The sequence below is a fragment of the Ylistrum balloti genome, unplaced genomic scaffold, assembly GCF_031769215.1.
Source record: "Ylistrum balloti isolate Yb309-2 unplaced genomic scaffold, AGI_CSIRO_Ybal_v1 Utg370418, whole genome shotgun sequence".
NCBI classification, from domain to species: Eukaryota; Metazoa; Mollusca; class Bivalvia; order Pectinida; family Pectinidae; genus Ylistrum; species Ylistrum balloti.
In genome coordinates this window covers 259438-278021 of record NW_026782283.1, presented here as the reverse complement: position 1 = coordinate 278021, position 18584 = coordinate 259438, and the positions used below count along the sequence as shown (strand labels likewise).

The 18584-nt window shown below is 33.4% G+C and overlaps 1 protein-coding gene across 1 annotated transcript; it reads right to left on the bottom strand.

Annotated features, from left to right (window-relative positions):
* Window positions 1-260: 260 nt before the first annotated feature.
* Window positions 261-18068, bottom strand: LOC132554612 (NADPH oxidoreductase A-like). The gene is made up of 14 exons (XM_060218932.1): window positions 17991-18068; window positions 16545-16720; window positions 15743-15890; window positions 14035-14165; window positions 11962-12106; window positions 10109-10313; window positions 9327-9426; window positions 9112-9234; window positions 7839-7975; window positions 7003-7164; window positions 3301-3535; window positions 2915-2998; window positions 1805-1929; window positions 261-1135 (listed from the first exon to the last, which is right to left on the bottom strand). Exons 2-14 carry the CDS (start codon window positions 16696-16698, stop codon window positions 962-964), a joined length of 1923 nt encoding a protein of 640 aa, XP_060074915.1. The 5' UTR covers window positions 16699-16720; window positions 17991-18068; the 3' UTR covers window positions 261-961.
* Window positions 18069-18584: the final 516 nt, after the last annotated feature.

Genomic DNA, 18584 nt, shown 5'->3' with positions numbered 1-18584 from the left:
TATGGTGGAAATTATCAAAATATCTCCCTTATAACGCAAATTCATATTTCGTTAGATTCCAACTGTCTGTTCAGCTGAAATCATAGTTTTCTTTTTTGGTATGTACGTGAACTTTTGAAGACTTGCACATGTGGTGTCAGTAAAATAAATATTCCTTCAATAGTTGTTAGAAGCAAGCCCTGAGAAGCCAAAGCATGCTGTGGAGTGTCATTGTAGCAATTATACGTCTTCCAGTGAAACAACAGAGACAAAACCAGTGATTGTGTAAACAAATTTTATTGGGAAAAATAGGGGGCTGGAACGAAAATGGCCAGATCGGGCTGGGGTCAGAACTACTTAGGTCCGATCAACTAAGGACGAAACTATTGCAGCGCTGAAATGACCGATTACCACCTCTCATGAACCTACTCCTTTAGAATTAGATACTGCAGAGCCAAATAATGAATTTAACTACATCATACAACTGTTTTGTCCATGTAGGATGCCTCAGTGATGCCTATGGCCTGAACAATTAAAATGTACACAACACTTATTATTTCCATTGCAGTGTTCTTCAGACTTAACACAGACCACACATCTTTCTGATCAGGCCCTCCATCTCTGTGTGTCTCTCAACACTCTTCAGATTTCGAAGTGACCGTACACCTTTCTGATCAGGCCCTCCATCTCTGTCTGTAGTCACTCTTCAGTTGACTGAGTGACCAAACACCTTTCTGATCAAGCCCAGTATCTCTGTTTGTCTGTAACCACTCTTCAGTTGACGTAGTGACCAAACATCTTTCTGATCAGGCCCTCCATCTCTGTTTGTCTGTAACCACTCTTCAGTTGATGTAGTGACCAAACACCTTTCTGATCAGGCTCTCCATCCCTGTTTGTAGCCACTCTTCAGTTGACGTAGTGACCAAACACCTTTCTGATCAGGCCCACCATCTCCGTTTTGCCGTTGACACCCTGCCCTTGTCTAAGTGACCCACACATCTTTCTGATAGCGTCCTTCTCTCTCTATCTTCCTGAGGTAATCTGTAGCCTTGTTTCTCTCCAGCTGACCACAGGACTGTATGATATCGGTCAAGGCTTCATGAACATCTTTTGCCATACGTCTGGCGTCTCCACAAACATACACATGACCATTTCTCTGTAAGTGCGAAACATTGATGCAACTGATATTGATAGTATCTATTTCCTGTGTGTGTTGGATGTTGATTTCACTCAGTCGAGGGTCCACATTAAGCAACAAGAACAAGGTGTTACAGAATATTAGCCTTAGATTGAAATAAACCAATCTCTAACATCAGATTCCAATTCTCATACATAATTTTTTCAAAATTTGAACAAAACTATTTTCATTTCAGCATTCATCTATTCAATTAGATTTTCTGCCTTTACAGTTATATACGAGACATACAAATAAATACGACATTTTTATCATGACGTCACTTGGCCCAAAATTTGTGAAAAGGTACCTGGTAGATCAGACAAGATAGATAACTGTAGTAGTAAGTACTATGTGAGATTTCCCTTGTCTTGCGTGCAATACATAGTTCATCCTTTATCATAAGCTGATGAGTGACCCAGCCTAGTTTGGGGGTAAGAAATAAGACAGTAACTGTTATCTAATGCTACCACAGAGAGCAGGTGGGTGCTTTTCAAATATTGCACTAAACTGAACTTTTAATTTCTGATAAGTAAAAATCAAATGGTTTCCATTGACAGAAATGTCGAAACTGTATTACAGCAACATCATTTATATACAGCCAATCATTTGGTCAATTAGAATTCAATGTTACCACATTTGTTCCGTTACCTTGGTAACAAGGTCCCAGATCAGGGTACTATCATCCCTAAGAAGATGCTGGACATATATTTTCTTGGCCTGGTCTCGGGAGAAAGCCACTCGTAGGCAGATCACTCCATTTCTGCTGTATTTCTCTACAACAAAAAGGAAATTTGAGAATTTATTAACATGTTTGGTAGCGAAATACAGGAATTAATTGATCAAATTGATAAAAACTCATATCATCAGTAATGCCGATAAAACTTAGTCACTCCAATGATAAATAATGCTTCAGAGTGTGTTATACTAATGACATACAGGCAAAAATCTTACAAGGGCAAAGTCATTGGATAACAGGCTGATAATGTGATATATATATATACATGGTCCTTGATGGATGTGTTTCATGAAAACTGTCAAACATTTTAGTATATGTAATTAAACTGAATTACATATTCCTATCTTATGTCAAAAACAATGTTTTAACAAATTAACATGCAATAGGTTTATGAATGACGTTTTTTGTCAAAATAATTTTTTAAGTGAAATTTAATTACATAGCAAGTGGGTCATTTACTGTCATGTGATGAAATGTATTAAATACTTCAAATTCAATAAAAATATATGTGGTATATTACACAGAATAACATTTATTCATTTTATTTTGAAAAAATGTTTTTATAAAAATGTAAATACTGAGAATTCAGATCATGTCTGTACAGTTTTCAGCATCAATACTTGAAACAATTTTTACATCTGAACACTTATTGCAGTATGTGTGCTTAGCACAACTGAATTTGTGACAGCAATTTTTCATGTAATAACTAAAAATATTTCAGAAAAATTTCAGTTAAGATAAACATTTAAACATAAGTCAACTAGAAAATTTATGCATTCAAGTATCTAATTTACATTATACTGATATACTCTCTTGAGTCATCAACACAAATATCAAAAGAAAATGTATGAGCACACATTCACAGAGCAAGTCAAATGGCAATATATGTATTAATATATTTTGTACATGTAAAGTGTCAGAAACAGTTGCAAGCACATGTAGAGAGGGGAGATAATTAGCAAATTTTTCCTACAATGTAATTACAGATGACATGTATTAAATATATATTGTTTTATAGTTACCTAATTCTTCTTTGTACAAGAAATCTCCAAACCGATGTCTGCAACCATAGTATAGATGAACCTCTCCTCTGTCACAATGTTGTTCTATATGCAGTATAGAAAGTATTCTGAGGATAAGTCTATATACAGTTACATTAATCTAGTTATACAACACAAAATATTATCATCTCACATAATATAATACTGTACATGTACATAATTCATCAGCCACAATATTCCTATTGTCTATGAGTCATATGTACCTGTTTTAATTGATTTAAAAAAAAAATGATGAAGTTTAAGATTAAATCGCATGAATTTGAAAAAAATAATAATTTAGGGTCTTAAAATATTAGTAAAGTATTAATTTGAAAATTTTATCCTAAATCAAGTTCAAAATGATGTACCTCTTTCTTGTATAAATGCCCTGAAAGGAGCTATCCCTGTACCCGGGCCAATGAGAATAACGGGAATGGCATGGTTGTCAGGGAGACGGAAGTCTGGGTTATGACTCATAAACACTGGACACTCTTGACCAACATGGATACGATCTTGTAGGTATGTGGTGGTCACGCCTTCCCGACCTACTGACAGGGTTTCGTAGCGTAACACAGCCATGGATAAACATACAGTGGTAGCATCCTGCAATCACAATCAACTACATGTAAGTGCTTTAAAAAGGGAAAGAAGTGGAAAGGTTCATTACAAACATTTGACTGATAGATTCTTAGGAATTATGCAATCACAATGAACTAAGTGCTTTAAAAAGGGAAAGAAGTGGAAAGGTTCATTACAAACATTTGACTGATAGATTCTTAGGAATTCTGCAATCACAATGAACTAAGTGCTTAAAAAAGGGAAAGAAGCAGAAAGGTTCATTACAAACATTTGACTGATAGATTCTTAGGAATTCTGCAATCACAATGAACTAAGTGCTTTAAAAAGGGAAAGAAGTGGAAAGGTTCATTACAAACATTTGACTGATAGATTCTTAGGAATTCTGCAATCACAATGAACTAAGTGCTTTAAAAAGGGAAAGAAGCAGATAGGTTCATTACAAACATTTGACTGATAGATTCTTAGGAATTCTGCAATCACAATGAACTAAGTGCTTTAAAAAGGGAAAGAAGTGGAAAGGTTCATTACAAACATTTGACTGATAGATTCTTAGGAATTCTGCAATCACAATGAACTAAGTGCTTTAAAAAGGGAAAGAAGCAGAAAGGTTCATTACAAACATTTGACATAGATTCTTAGGAATTCTGCAATCACAATGAACTAAGTGCTTAAAAAAGGGAAAGAAGTGGAAAGGTTCATTACAAACATTTGACTGATAGATTCTTAGGAATTCTGCAATCACAATGAACTAAGTGCTTAAAAAAGGGAAAGAAGCAGAAAGGTTCATTACAAACATTTGACTGATAGATTCTTAGGAATTCTGCAATCACAATGAACTAAGTGCTTAAAAAAGGGAAAGAAGCGGAAAGGTTCATTACAAACATTTGACTGATAGATTCTTAGGAATTCTGCAATCACAATGAACTAAGTGCTTAAAAAAGGGAAAGAAGCAGAAAGGTTCATTACAAACATTTGACTGATAGATTCTTAGGAATTCTGCAATCACAATGAACTAAGTGCTTAAAAAAGGGAAAGAAGCGGAAAGGTTCATTACAAACATTTGACTGATAGATTCTTAGGAATTCTGCAATCACAATGAACTAAGTGCTTAAAAAAGGGAAAGAAGCAGAAAGGTTCATTACAAACATTTGACTGATAGATTCTTAGGAATTCTGCAATCACAATGAACTAAGTGCTTAAAAAAGGGAAAGAAGTGGAAAGGTTCATTACAAACATTTGACTGATAGATTCTTAGGAATTCTGCAATCACAATGAACTAAGTGCTTAAAAAAGGGAAAGAAGCAGAAAGGTTCATTACAAACATTTGACTGATAGATTCTTAGGAATTCTGCAATCACAATGAACTAAGTGCTTAAAAAAGGGAAAGAAGTGGAAAGGTTCATTACAAACATTTGACTGATAGATTCTTAGGAATTCTGCAATCACAATGAACTAAGTGCTTAAAAAAGGGAAAGAAGCAGAAAGGTTCATTACAAACATTTGACTGATAGATTCTTAGGAATTCTGCAATCACAATGAACTAAGTGCTTAAAAAAGGGAAAGAAGCAGAAAGGTTCATTACAAACATTTGACTGATAGATTCTTAGGAATTCTGCAATCACAATGAACTAAGTGCTTTAAAAAGGGAAAGAAGCGGAAAGGTTCATTACAAACATTTGACTGATAGATTCTTAGGAATTCTGCAATCACAATGAACTAAGTGCTTTAAAAAGGGAAAGAAGCAGAAAGGTTCATTACAAACATTTGACTGATAGATTCTTAGGAATTCTGCAATCACAATGAACTAAGTGCTTAAAAAAGGGAAAGAAGTGGAAAGGTTCATTACAAACATTTGACTGATAGATTCTTAGGAATTCTGCAATCACAATGAACTAAGTGCTTAAAAAAGGGAAAGAAGCAGAAAGGTTCATTACAAACATTTGACTGATAGATTCTTAGGAATTCTGCAATCACAATGAACTAAGTGCTTAAAAAAGGGAAAGAAGCAGAAAGGTTCATTACAAACATTTGACTGATAGATTCTTATGAATTCTGCAATCACAATGAACTAAGTGCTTTAAAAAGGGAAAGAAGTGGAAAGGTTCATTACAAACATTTGACTGATAGATTCTTAGGAATTCTGCAATCACAATGAACTAAGTGCTTTAAAAAGGGAAAGAAGCAGAAAGGTTCATTACAAACATTTGACTGATAGATTCTTAAGAATTAAAAGAGTTAATGATTTTGTAAAGTACAATCATAACAGATATCTAACATGTCCATGTGGTTTTAACTGATCATGTCAAATAGTGCAAAAGGAGGATGGATGGGAAATTAAAGACTTTGACAGACATCTTAGATTTCAAACTGCCCCAAAAGAATTAACCCTAATATAAAAAACTTTGGCAGCCATCTTAGATTTCAAACTGCCCCAAAAGAATTAACCCTAATATAAAAGACTTTGGCAGCCATCTTAGATTTCAAACTGCCCCAAAAGAATTAACACTGATATTAAAAATTTTGGCAGCCATCTTAGATTTCAAACTGCCCCAAAAGAATTAACCCTAATATAAAAGACTTTGGTAGCCATCTTAGATTTCAAACTGCCCTTAAAGAATTAACACTAATATTAAAAACTTTGGCAGCCATCTTAGATTTCAAACTGCCCCAAAAGAATTAACCCTAATATAAAAAACTTTGGCAGCCATCTTAGATTTCAAACTGCCCCAAAAGAATTAACACTAATATTAAAAACTTTGGCAGCCATCTTAGATTTCAAACTGCCCCAAAAGAATTAACCCTAATATTAAAGACTTTGGCAGCCATCTTAGATTTCATACTGCCAAAAATTACTAAGAATGGGATAGAATCATCTCAATATGACTTATTTAGATTTATGTGTTATCTAAATGGCATGGGTAGAACTTGAAAAATTAAATAAGTATTTTGCTAGATGGTGGAAATGGTGGCCATCTTGGATGTTTTACTGAAGAAGAAAAATGAAAAACAAGAACACTTCTACTACATCTTTTGATTATTTCTGACGAATATCAACCATGTCATATTGAAGAATGGTTGAAATACCCATTGTTACATGAAAATGGACTATTCAGCAATCACGTTTCAAAAATAGCTGACGTTGCCATCAGCCATTGTGCCAACTTTTCAAACATACTGAAATTCACAAATTTTTGCCAATCTAACGAACATTTCTCCAAAGGTATGGCTGAGAAGATTTGAAATTATTTGAATTTAACATAAAAAGTGTCTGTCTACAAGACAGCCCTTGAGGCAATCCTTAATATCATGACTGGACTATATCTGGCTAGGTCAAACAAATCCGACAACTTCTGGATGATCTGAGTTAACAGGAAAATCCCAAAAGTCTCATTTGACAAAAAATTTAAAATAACAAAAAACTTCCAATTTGTCAATCCTGCAGTCAGCAGTTATTCTTATTAAAGATCGAGTGAGTTAAAATCAGGACAGACCTTGAGAGGAGACGATGATATGGAGTAATACCGAGGTTGAAGTGGTTTCAGGCAAGGCAGCAGTTGTTGTGGAGACAACCTTATTGACCTATATTCCTGGAGGACATCTCTCACTTCCCTCACTGACATGTACTCCTGTAAGGCTAGGTTGGACTTCCCTGTCTTAAAGGTCATTGAAATATATGAAAAAGGGAAAGTACACATCATATTGACATGCTCAAAGCCCTGTCTGAAGTAACAGCACACTACGACCAATATCTATAGTCACCATGACAACACATAATTATCACTCTCTATGGTTATCAAGACAATAAATGTACAAACAATTCTTGTCTACAGTGACCATGACATCAGCCATTTCTAACACCTTTTGTATAAGCACTCTTACAATATTGTCATTTTTCCTGTCTGTTAATAGTAGTGCACAATGACACTGCTAATTTCCAATTTTTTCAAAGTCTATATTTTTCTTGAAAGCATTTCATTAATCCTGCCAAATATCAATACACTGTGGAGGTAACCATAACTACATGACATCTTCTGTTGTATGAAGAAACCATTAAAATCTGCCACCTACCCCAGGATGAAGTTGTCATGAATTCATGCCACTTACTCCTGGTATGAAGTAACAAAATACATGAAAATATGCTATCTATCTTAGTATTAGTATTATGGTATCATGCCTGTTAGCCCAGTATGATGTAACCATGACAACATGCCACCTACACCAACACAAAGTCACCATGATGTCATGTCACTAAACAGAGAATAAATTGAGTAACTTTGAAAATATGCCATAGCATGGTATGTAGTCACCATGATTTCATGCCACTTACCCCAGAATGAAGTAACCTTGACAACATTTCCCTTTGTGTTGTGTTTGTGACCACCGTCTGTAAAGTCTGCAGTAGTTCCGGTTTGATGGTTTTGATATCGTAGTACTTGATTAACAGTGTCCTCATGTTTGCTGTATCTGATAATGAAGAATCAAATTTACTGTGAAATAAATGATAGGGATTAATATAGTCTGTTGTGTTGCATTGTAAAGTGGGGATTTTGTTTGGGAATCAGCACAGCAACACGTGCCATCTTTTTCAAAGTTTTATTTGTTTTCACTTTTTGTTCTTCTATACAAAAGAGTTCCCACTAAGGGAATGAACACTAACTAAAAGTTGAGTTTTACTTCATGTTTGACCATGACTAGCATCAATTCATCACTCATAACCATGCAATACAATAACAACCTCAGCTTTTCCAGCTACACCAGACAATAGAAACTTTGACAGAGATGATAAAGCTAGCCATCTGTCTGTCAAAATGTCTAATGTGTGGTGTTAAAGGCAGAAGAAACTTCAGCTACATCATGTTGTTAATATGAATTTGTTCTCATTTCACAACAAATTTATGATTTTTCTGATAAATAAATATATATTTTCTTTAATAATAAAAAACTTGTCCTTCCTGTTACAGATAAACAGTGTATACCCCTATAACACAAATGCTAGTTGAAGTTTTTATCCATTTTGATGTCTGTTGACTGATTAAAGATGACCATCGTAAAACTTTTTTTTTTCATACCTAGGGGAGTTGTTTAAAAATATAATACAAACAAATGGTTGACTTGTTCTGAGACAAAGGTCTTTTCTAAAGTAACTACTTAATTAAATACGATAAAAACCTAACAAATCCAAAGTTTCCGCTCTAAATACACACTGTGACTTACAGAACTTTAATAAAAAAAATCAACCATTGAATGTTATAACAAAACTTACAAAGTTTAATGCAGCAGCCACATCTCACTATCTGCTGACATCAGAATCAGTCAAATGTTTGAATTGTGCAACATACCTCAACAAGTATAATTAAGATACAGGGGATATTCGAAACCTGTTGATTTTTAATCAATCACAAATAACGAAATGGTTGTTAAAAAAACAAGTACAACCAGTGCTTGTTAAACATTTTAAGTGTGAAGATAATTTTGTATGCTGTTCTTTTTTTCAATTCTGGGGGACAATATTACATGTGTACCTTATAATGAAGGAAACCTTTCCATGCTATAATCTTACAGGCTAAGTGTTATGGAGTTAATGTGTTACAAGAGTTTACCAGAATGAGGCTGATAGGCCCAGTGTGGCACTGTCAGCATCTCTTTGTCTACCCAGGTCAACAAATCCAAAATGGCTGCCACATGACCAACATTGTTTTCAGGATATATTCCCAAAGCATCACCTAAAAAAAAGTTACAAGAATTGAATCCATTTTCATAATTTACAACTGAATGAACAGTAACTAACTGATAATTATTATCATAATTAATATACCTGAAGTCCAGGCCATGTTGCTACCTGTGATATCAAACTCGCAGTGGATAACCTCTTTGTCGTCAGCACATTTTGGGGCATCAGTCAACAGGTTTTTCACCTGAAAAATGAGGCAAAATTCATGAGGTAATAAGCCCATACCTTGTGGCATGAGAAATGAAGACGGGGGAAAAAGGAAGTGTCTCTATTATGACATGAGTACTTAAGTTTCCATGTATATAATCATAAATGTTTGATGACATTTTTAAAGTTGTCAAATGTGTAACTTTTGACCCATTGACCATAACTTTTGTAAAAAATGTTGACCAGTACTTGAAAATTCTGTTTGTTACCAACATCAATAATATTGTGGTTGTTCACTGTGGAAAAAATCTATCCTGAGATTTAGAGGGAGTTCTTACCAGATTTTTTAAGATATGGAATAAGTGAAATTTCCTGTTACTCCAGGAAGAATTTTGAAATAAAAAGTTGACATTTCTTCTGAAATATTACAACCAATTATCATATACTTTCAAAAAACAGTTTAAAAGATGCTGCATTTATAATGGTTTGTCACAGTGTAAAGCTCCAAGGGGTGTAATTGTGATTTGTGCATTCACAGTAATTGCTATATGGATGACATACAGAGACAATTATAATTAAACACTACATCATTAGCCTGAAAATTGCAAAAGTAGGATTACCATTAAAATATGTACAAGTACATTACCCCTTACCTACAAAGTGTTGGAAGAATAGAAATATGATTATAGACAAAATCAAATTTATGTTTGTCAAAGAACCTTCAATGTAGCCATAAATGGTTGATGTCTGTCATGTTCTTCACTGGAACCGTCAGTCATTATTTGTAAATAGTCCATACACACACGAAGATTGCACGTCCTGAGGTATTCTATAACATCGTTCATCCAACAAGTGATGACGGACCAGTCTTCCATGTCTACATCCCTGGACTCTACAACTGGGTCAGCAGAGCGTTTGGACAGCCTGGTGAAAAGACATTTATCCAGCAATAAGCCTTGGTGACCTACAAATTATCTTGACACAATGTCAGGTTTGGGCTTTTAACAGCACAATTGAATAATAATTACTTTAGATATATCAAAATGAAAAATCTACCAGGCATTACTTTTATATCTTCAATTAAATATAAATTTCTGCAGCAATGATATATTGTGATTGCAGGAGAAAAAAATGCAAACAAGTTACAAAGTATACAGCATTTCATATACATTATACATGTATAAGCATGGTGCAATATCAGATTTTCAGACAGAAAGTTAAACTTTTGATATTTCATCTTAAGAAAATGTCAGTGAAATAAGTACTGTAGTTAACATTTAATAATCATAAGGTAACATTAACTAAAAAATAAAGGCTTAATTACTTAATTAAAAATGATGAGAAAACAGCTGGTTTTGTTTGAGGTTTATAGCCCAGTGATCAGCCACAGAAGATGAGTCTTGTACTAACTGAGATCTGACCTCACTAAACAATATATAAGTGACCCTGTTACCTGGTCACCTGATTGCCTGTGTGAGGATTGTCCACTCTCACACGCTAAAGATCCTCCTTTGACTGTTCGAAAAAGAGTAGGCATGATAACACCAGTCAAAGGGTCTAGGTATAGTGTCAGACTTTATGAAATTTTTTAGGCCAGTAAGACAGACTTCAAAATTACTTAAATCAAAACTAGATAGGCCCCCAACTCTTCCTTCCAGCTTCTGGACATGTTCTAACTGCTAGAGTTAGGATAAGGCAATATTAGGCCCTGAAGCCATCTCTTAAAACTAGTATGATCAACTATCACAACTACAAGCAGTTCCATCCCACTGAGGGGGATGCAGGTCATCCCCTCTTGTTGCCAGAACACTGACGTTTGTCGGGAGATGATACTCGTGTAACATAGGTCATTATATATTTCAATGCCTCCGCTAGGAATCAAACCTGAGACCCCTGGCTTACTAGTCTGAAGCTCAACCAATCAAGTTTAAGATGAAATCTCTCTAGCCGAGTGGTATATTGCGACTGCTATTTTACCAGGGTTACATACTCCCCCTCCAGGAAATAACTTGTCCTCGGGTTTCCAGGGGTCACAGCAATGCTGGTGGGGCATGGGTAAGTAATATTCCCGTTGGTGACAATGTAACAGAGGTCATTATTCATTTCAATGCCTCCGCTAGATAGAAAATACTTTTCTGATATACAATCTAGATTTCAAGGTGTCTTTTAACAGTGACCATGTGATTATCATTAGATGCTTATACAACACAGGTGAGGTAACCATTCTGATGGATCAATATATGTTGGTAATTTTCAGAAACCTGGCCTCAGATGCTGCAACTATTTCTCATACTTTGACAAATGGTATATATAAGTGTGTTTATTAAACAATGGTCAACACTGAATTGTTGTATGTGTTGTATTTCGATGCCCAACAACAGGATTGAGAAATTTTGAATTACTCTGTGTGATTTGAGTGTGAAGGTGCTAATATTAGAATACCATTAAAATGAGTACACACACAGTATTTCCCTGATAAATACAGATTTAATTTCAATAAATGCATTTGTGAGCAGTGATGCATTATTCATTTTTGTAGTGATTGTTAATAAATCCTCGAGGATGGCCTCACCTCCTGTTAATGTCACGTCCCACCTTACAGAAATGGGGATAGTTCGAGTCTCCAAGAGCCAGAACAGAGTATCTACAGTGAGATAAATCCTCCTCGCTTGACATAAGGTTGTCATAGAAACCACGCGCATCAGTGGGAGGGACACCTACAACAATATTGTGGTTTAAATTTTCCTGAATCAAACACATCAAGCTTCATATCTCACAAGGTAATATTTCGGAACATTTTCTTCAGGTTGGTAATGTCAGTAGCATAGAAGTTCTTATGACCAGTACAAGATTTCAGTGTGATGTCTCAATGACTAGACAGTCACCTTCCTCACATGAATGATGTATGTAGTGTGGAACGTACTTGCACTGACGTACATAGTGTACGAGATGGTAAGGAACTGACCAACTTTTTCGGTTGTACTATTATCCTATGTACACTAAGGTCACAATGAGTGTCACAAGATGGTAAACAGATAACAGACAAAAAAATCAACCAGATGGTAACAATGTACTATAGTCAATTAGGCTATGCCTTTTTCACAAGGAAATAGAATATTTCACAATATATGATAGATGTTATATATATAATAGGTGTTATATATATGTATACACATAATAGGTATCATACATATAAAAGGTGTTATATATATATAATAGGTGTTATATATATGATAGGTGTTATACATATGATAGGTGATATATATATAATAGGTGTTATACATATAATAGGTGTTATACATATAATAGGTGTTATATATATGTATACATATGATAGGTGTTATACATATGATAGGTGTTATATATATAATAGGTGTTATACATATAATAGGTGTTATATATATGTATATATATAATAGGTGTTATATATATGATAGGTGTTATACATATGATAGGTGTTATACATATGTATACATATAATAGGTGTTATTCATATGTATACATATATATAGGTATTATATATATAATAGGTGATATATATATGTATACATATGATAGGTGTTATATATATGTAATATATATAATAGGTGTTATATATATAATAGGTGTTATACATATGATAGGTGATATATATATAATAGGTGTTATATATATATATATATATATAATAGGTGTTATATATATAATATATATATAATAGGTGTTATATATATGATAGGTGGTATATATATATAATAGGTGTTATACATATAATAGGTGTTTAAATATAATAGGTGTTATATATATGATAGGTGTTATATATATAATAGGTTTTATACATATAATAGGTGTTATATATATGTATACATATGATAGGTGTTATATATATGATAGGTGTTATATACATATGATAGGTGTTATTCATATAATAGGTGTTATACATATAATAGGTGTTATACATATAATAGGTGTTATATATATAAAAGGTGTTATATATATGTATACATATGATAGGTGTTATATATATAATAGGTGTTATACATATGATAGGTGTTATATATATAATAGGTGTTATATATATGATAGGTGTTATATATATGTATAAATATGATAGGTGTTATATATATGTATACATATGATAGGTGTTATATATATGTAATAGGTGTTATACATATGTATACATATGATAGGTGTTATACATATAATAGGTGTTATATATATGATAGGTGTTATATATATGTATACATATGATAGGTGTTATATATATAATAGGTGTTATACATATGATAGGTGTTATATATATGTATACATATGATAGGTGTTATATATATAATAGGTGTTATACATGTGATAGGTGTTATATATATGTATACATATAAAAGGTATTATATATATAATAGGTGTTATATATATGATAGGTGTTATATATATAATAGGTGTTATACATATAATATCAGATCTGGCATGTTTCATGGCTTACTATATTATGTCATAATGATACTTTAAACTAATGACTTGGTTTCTACATCCATAAAACCTCTATATTTGTGTGTCAGGCTTAAACTCAAACCATTTTCTTGACCTTAGTAGAAAGTTATATACAAGCATACAGACTATATATATATCCATGATTTAGTTTATAACAATTAGAAATTCTTTGACGTACCATCTCCACTTGTTGAGATGACAACAAATATTATCTGTTCCTTGCTTAAGTCTACGTATTCGTGATGTTTCACGTTAACGAGTCGAGGCTGAAGTGGACCATCATCATCTGGATTGGACATGGAAATAATCCTGTGAAAAAAAATATCAGTAAATAAAAATATTGATACATTTTTCATGACCTGATTAAGGGACAAACTGGGTCAAGTTTAAGATTTCCTTATATTTTTTATCTGTCACATCCCTCATCATCTGACTTCTATCAACACTTTTCCTAAAACTCTACCTCTTGGGAATATCTGATAAGATTTTATCAGAATTTTATCTTAATTGAACAAAATGGAAGAACCATGTGTAGCCTCTATTATGCCTGAGAACTCTTTGTACAAGACATGAAGTATCTTGCATTTCTTCATAAACTACTAAATCATTTCATTCCTGTTTATAATATTTTGAGGGGATTTACAATTTTTTTTATTTTCGTTACTTTCATATTTCTTGATTCATGACTACATATGTCCACAAACTATCAAAATTAGTAGAAGTACATTCATGTAGCTATGTTTCTTATGGAAATGTCTATCCATGAAATAGTGATTTTATGAGAAATCACAAGAATTGCAGCCCACAAAATTGTATGATTTCACAGTAATTCATGAGTAAATCTTGTTAAAACAATCCATTTGTACTTTAATCCATGCCATTGTTTATCTATAATATCACAGACATGTAAATTTGTGGATTAAGAGTAACCACAAAATCAAGGAAAATAAAATCCCACAAATATTAATCACTTTCTAGTATATACATCAAATCCATGGTACCTTTTCATGGCCATCAGAGTGAAATTTTATATTTTATCCTTATAAACTATCATTTATCCATTGCTGTAAGAAGTTTCAAGATCATGAATTTCAATTTAATGATAAACAGTATTGAGAATCTTTTCGCTGATAAATATTTTAAAGTTATGAACATGAAATCAATTTTCAAAGAAGATTCATTTGGTGGGCTTATTCACCAAGGACAGCTTTACTGAAGTGTATGATTTGGTGGGCTTATTCACCAAGGACAGGTTCACTGAAGTGTATGCTTTGGTAGGCTTATTCACCAAGGACAGGTTTACTGAAGTGTATGATTTGGTGGGCTTATTCACCAAGGACAGGTTAACTGAAGTGTATGCTTTGGTGGGCTTATACACCAAGGACAGCTTTATTGAAGTGTATGCTTTGGTGGGCTTATACACCAAGGACAGCTTTATTGAAGTGTATGATTTGGTGGGCTTATACACCAAGGACAGCTTTACTGAAGTGTATGATTTGGTGGGCTTATTCACCAAGGACAGGTTTACTGAAGTGTATGCTTTGGTGGGCTTATACACCAAGGACAGGTTAACTGAAGTGTATGATTTGGTGGGCTTATACACCAAGGACAGCTTTACTGAAGTGTATGATTTGGTGGCCTTATACACCAAGGACAGGTTAACTGAAGTGTATGATTTGGTGGGCTTATTCACCAAGGACAGATTTACTGAAGTGTATGCTTTGGTGGGCTTATACGCCAAGGACAAGGATAAATACATTAACTCACTGCATGTCACAATAAGTGTTATGATAATTTGAGTGTTCAATAGACTAGTTATCAGAGATCCATACCAGCATAGTGTGATCCCTAAAGAGGTAGGATCTGAATATGAATATATAACTTACCTATCAAACAATTTACCAGCTACCTCCTCACTGAAGCCATACTCTGTTCCATACAAAATCAATACTTGTTTTCCTTCTGTGTCATACGGCTTCATGTAACGGCCATCTTTGTGTTTATCCACTGTATTTTGTGTCTCACTTGCTGAACCTGAAATAAATGTTTAAATTTTCTAACCTCAAAACATCATCACTTTTCAATCATTACAGCAGTATTCCATTTATAAATAAACTATGTATGTACAAGCTGAGAGTGCAGGTCATCTTATTAGCCTCAGCTAGTGAGAATTTTCCTTTAACTGAGCAGTAGAGTGTCCAGCTAGAGACAGAAAGGTCACTAGTTGAAACCCCAGCAGTGACAGGGTGTTTTTCATTACTCTTTTCTATTGCACATATGAACTATCTAATAAAATGATCTAACTATTACCAAAACTGCATATCAGATTCACTGTGTATTACAAATAACAAATCTATCAGAATTCTTCACTTGAATTTTAATTAAGATATACAAAAACATATATACTTAATTGAATTATGAATAGATATCTGTATATATCACCATGAATTATATTTAATTTCAAAATTCAGAAACAATAACTTAAGGTCAGTGGTTATCTATTCTCTCTCACAGGAACCAGAAGCTTCATACTGGCTCTGCTATATCATACTCTAAATTTGTATCAAAAGGTGTATTAGAAGTGTGTTTATCACCAGGCCTGGGTTTACTACTGATAAATGTAAATAATAAAAGATAGATCTGTGTCATAGAAATGTACACAGAAATTAACATTACAAATAACTCTACCTTCCTGTATGATGAATGCATCTATACTGTTGTCCTCAAAGTCACTGCCAGAGCTAGATACTAGTGTATAGACAATGTATCCAACAAGTCCCACCAGAGATGTTAGGACCCAAGTCCACATTCCATCTGGTAACCATGACAGCATCATCCACATGTACTTTTTTGTGCATACTTATCTAAATCAAGAAAACAATTGCATTAAAACAGTAAAAAAGGAAACTTCCATTCCCTCATTTACAGACTATCAAACAGGCTTAATTAGCCCAGTTAAATCCTGGATCCTGGGAATTTGGAATATTTTCAAACTGTACATTGTACGATACTGTTATTTTGTATGGAATCACCCTTAAAATATCTAACATCAAGGTTTAGTGGCATAAAATCTTAGGAATGGTATACAAGTTCAGAGTTCCTTTTTTTTTTGTTTTTTTTTTTTTGGGGGGGGGGGGGTATATTTCAGTCGAATTAGTTTGCTCTGGCTGTACCAAATAATACTAAGATTTTCACAATTTTGCTAGACACAAATGTTTGTGGTGTTGATAAATCTATCTGTCTATTATTAATTCTAAATATCTAGTGTTCAAGTTGATCAGGGTTGGTGGTTCAGTCTGACTGTTAATTCTAAACTGTCTATTAATGTAATTGCGAAGTATACATGTACACAGTACATACTTATTGCTAGCACCTAATCTTTCTAGAATCTGAGCGAAGGAGTTTCTGCCATTGAAATTTGATTATTAAAAACTTTCATCAAATCATTCAAGATAAGCAAATCGCAAAAAATGATATCACAATTGTGCACCTATTCAAAATTACATATTCATCTCATCAATTTGATAATATGCATAGTTTTATTGTACCTGCTTTATTGCTCACAAACAGCTGTGCATGTACAAATGTATTTATCCAGTAATTATACACATACTGTTTAGTAATATCTAATTATGATCATAACAACCTCTTAGGTAAGTGTCAGTTGGTTTAAAACGGTGGCAGTATTGTTAACAGCAATCTGGTGTTTGTAGGTTAAAGGTCAGAACCTAGCTTTGTTAGGATTTATCAGGAAAATTAATAGATGCAGGCTGAAAGCTTCTACATTGTATACCCATATCAACAATACATACAATGGAATACATACAGAATGTAAACTTACAACGTCTGGTACAAAATTTCTTCGCCTTAAAGTTTCTTCAACTAAATGTTTTGTTAACATATGTATATATATATATTAGCAAACTCTAGACCGCTAGACTCAAGACATGCATTTTACATGTATATGTATGTACCGCTTGCACTGCATACATATTGTTCATGTACATGAAGCTTGACCTTACTGCCAAATTTATTCAGTTTCGAATCACATAATTAGGTCAAAATAACCTGTAAGTAATCCTTGATTTTTTTTTCTTTCTTTACATTTTAAATCCATGTCGTGTATAACTGTACCTGTTATCCTGACTACATAATGTACTGTAATTGTCAGCTCCGCCCACTAAAATCCTACTTTCATTTTCGGAAATTCGGAGCACATCTAGACTTATTAAACAATTCTAAAAATAGATACCTTCCGATAGGAATATTTACAACCAATGAGAATCCACTATTTTCATCAGTGCTGTACAAAAATACCGTGATGGCGAGTTGCTACAGACGCGTTTACACACACAGGAGATATGTTATATGATAATCAGTGTTTATGCAGACAAGAAAAGAAGATAAACATGGATTGTGTGTACAAATATATAAGAGGAAACGATTTGTGTTCAGATCGGAATCTTTGGGGAATTTGTTTGTTCGACTAAACGTATTGTTTGATTTTCATTCATTAGTAATGATCACATAGCCCATAAAACATTATTGATGAATACACAATCTGTGTGAAAAAAATTTACTCAAGTAAGCAGACGTTCACTTTGGAAAAAGAGACGGTTTTTATTGTGTATCTCAAACCATTCGCGAAGAATTTCAATTGTGTTAGTGTGTCCGAGTGATTTTTACAGTGTTCATAATATTTACAAACAGCAAAACATCAAGTTTGAA

Excerpts from the sequence above, each read along its gene's own strand:
- LOC132554612 (XM_060218932.1), bottom strand. The coding sequence starts at position 16,698 with ATGTGGATGATGCTGTCATGGTTACCAGATGGAATGTGGACTTGGGTC. Across the intron at positions 10,314-11,961 it reads GGACGTGACATTAACAGGAG|GCTGTCCAAACGCTCTGCTG; the intron begins GTGAGGCCATCC and ends TCTTTTCACCAG. Across the intron at positions 7,165-7,838 it reads CAAGGTTACTTCATTCTGGG|ACAGGGAAGTCCAACCTAGC; the intron begins GTAAGTGGCATG and ends ATGACCTTTAAG.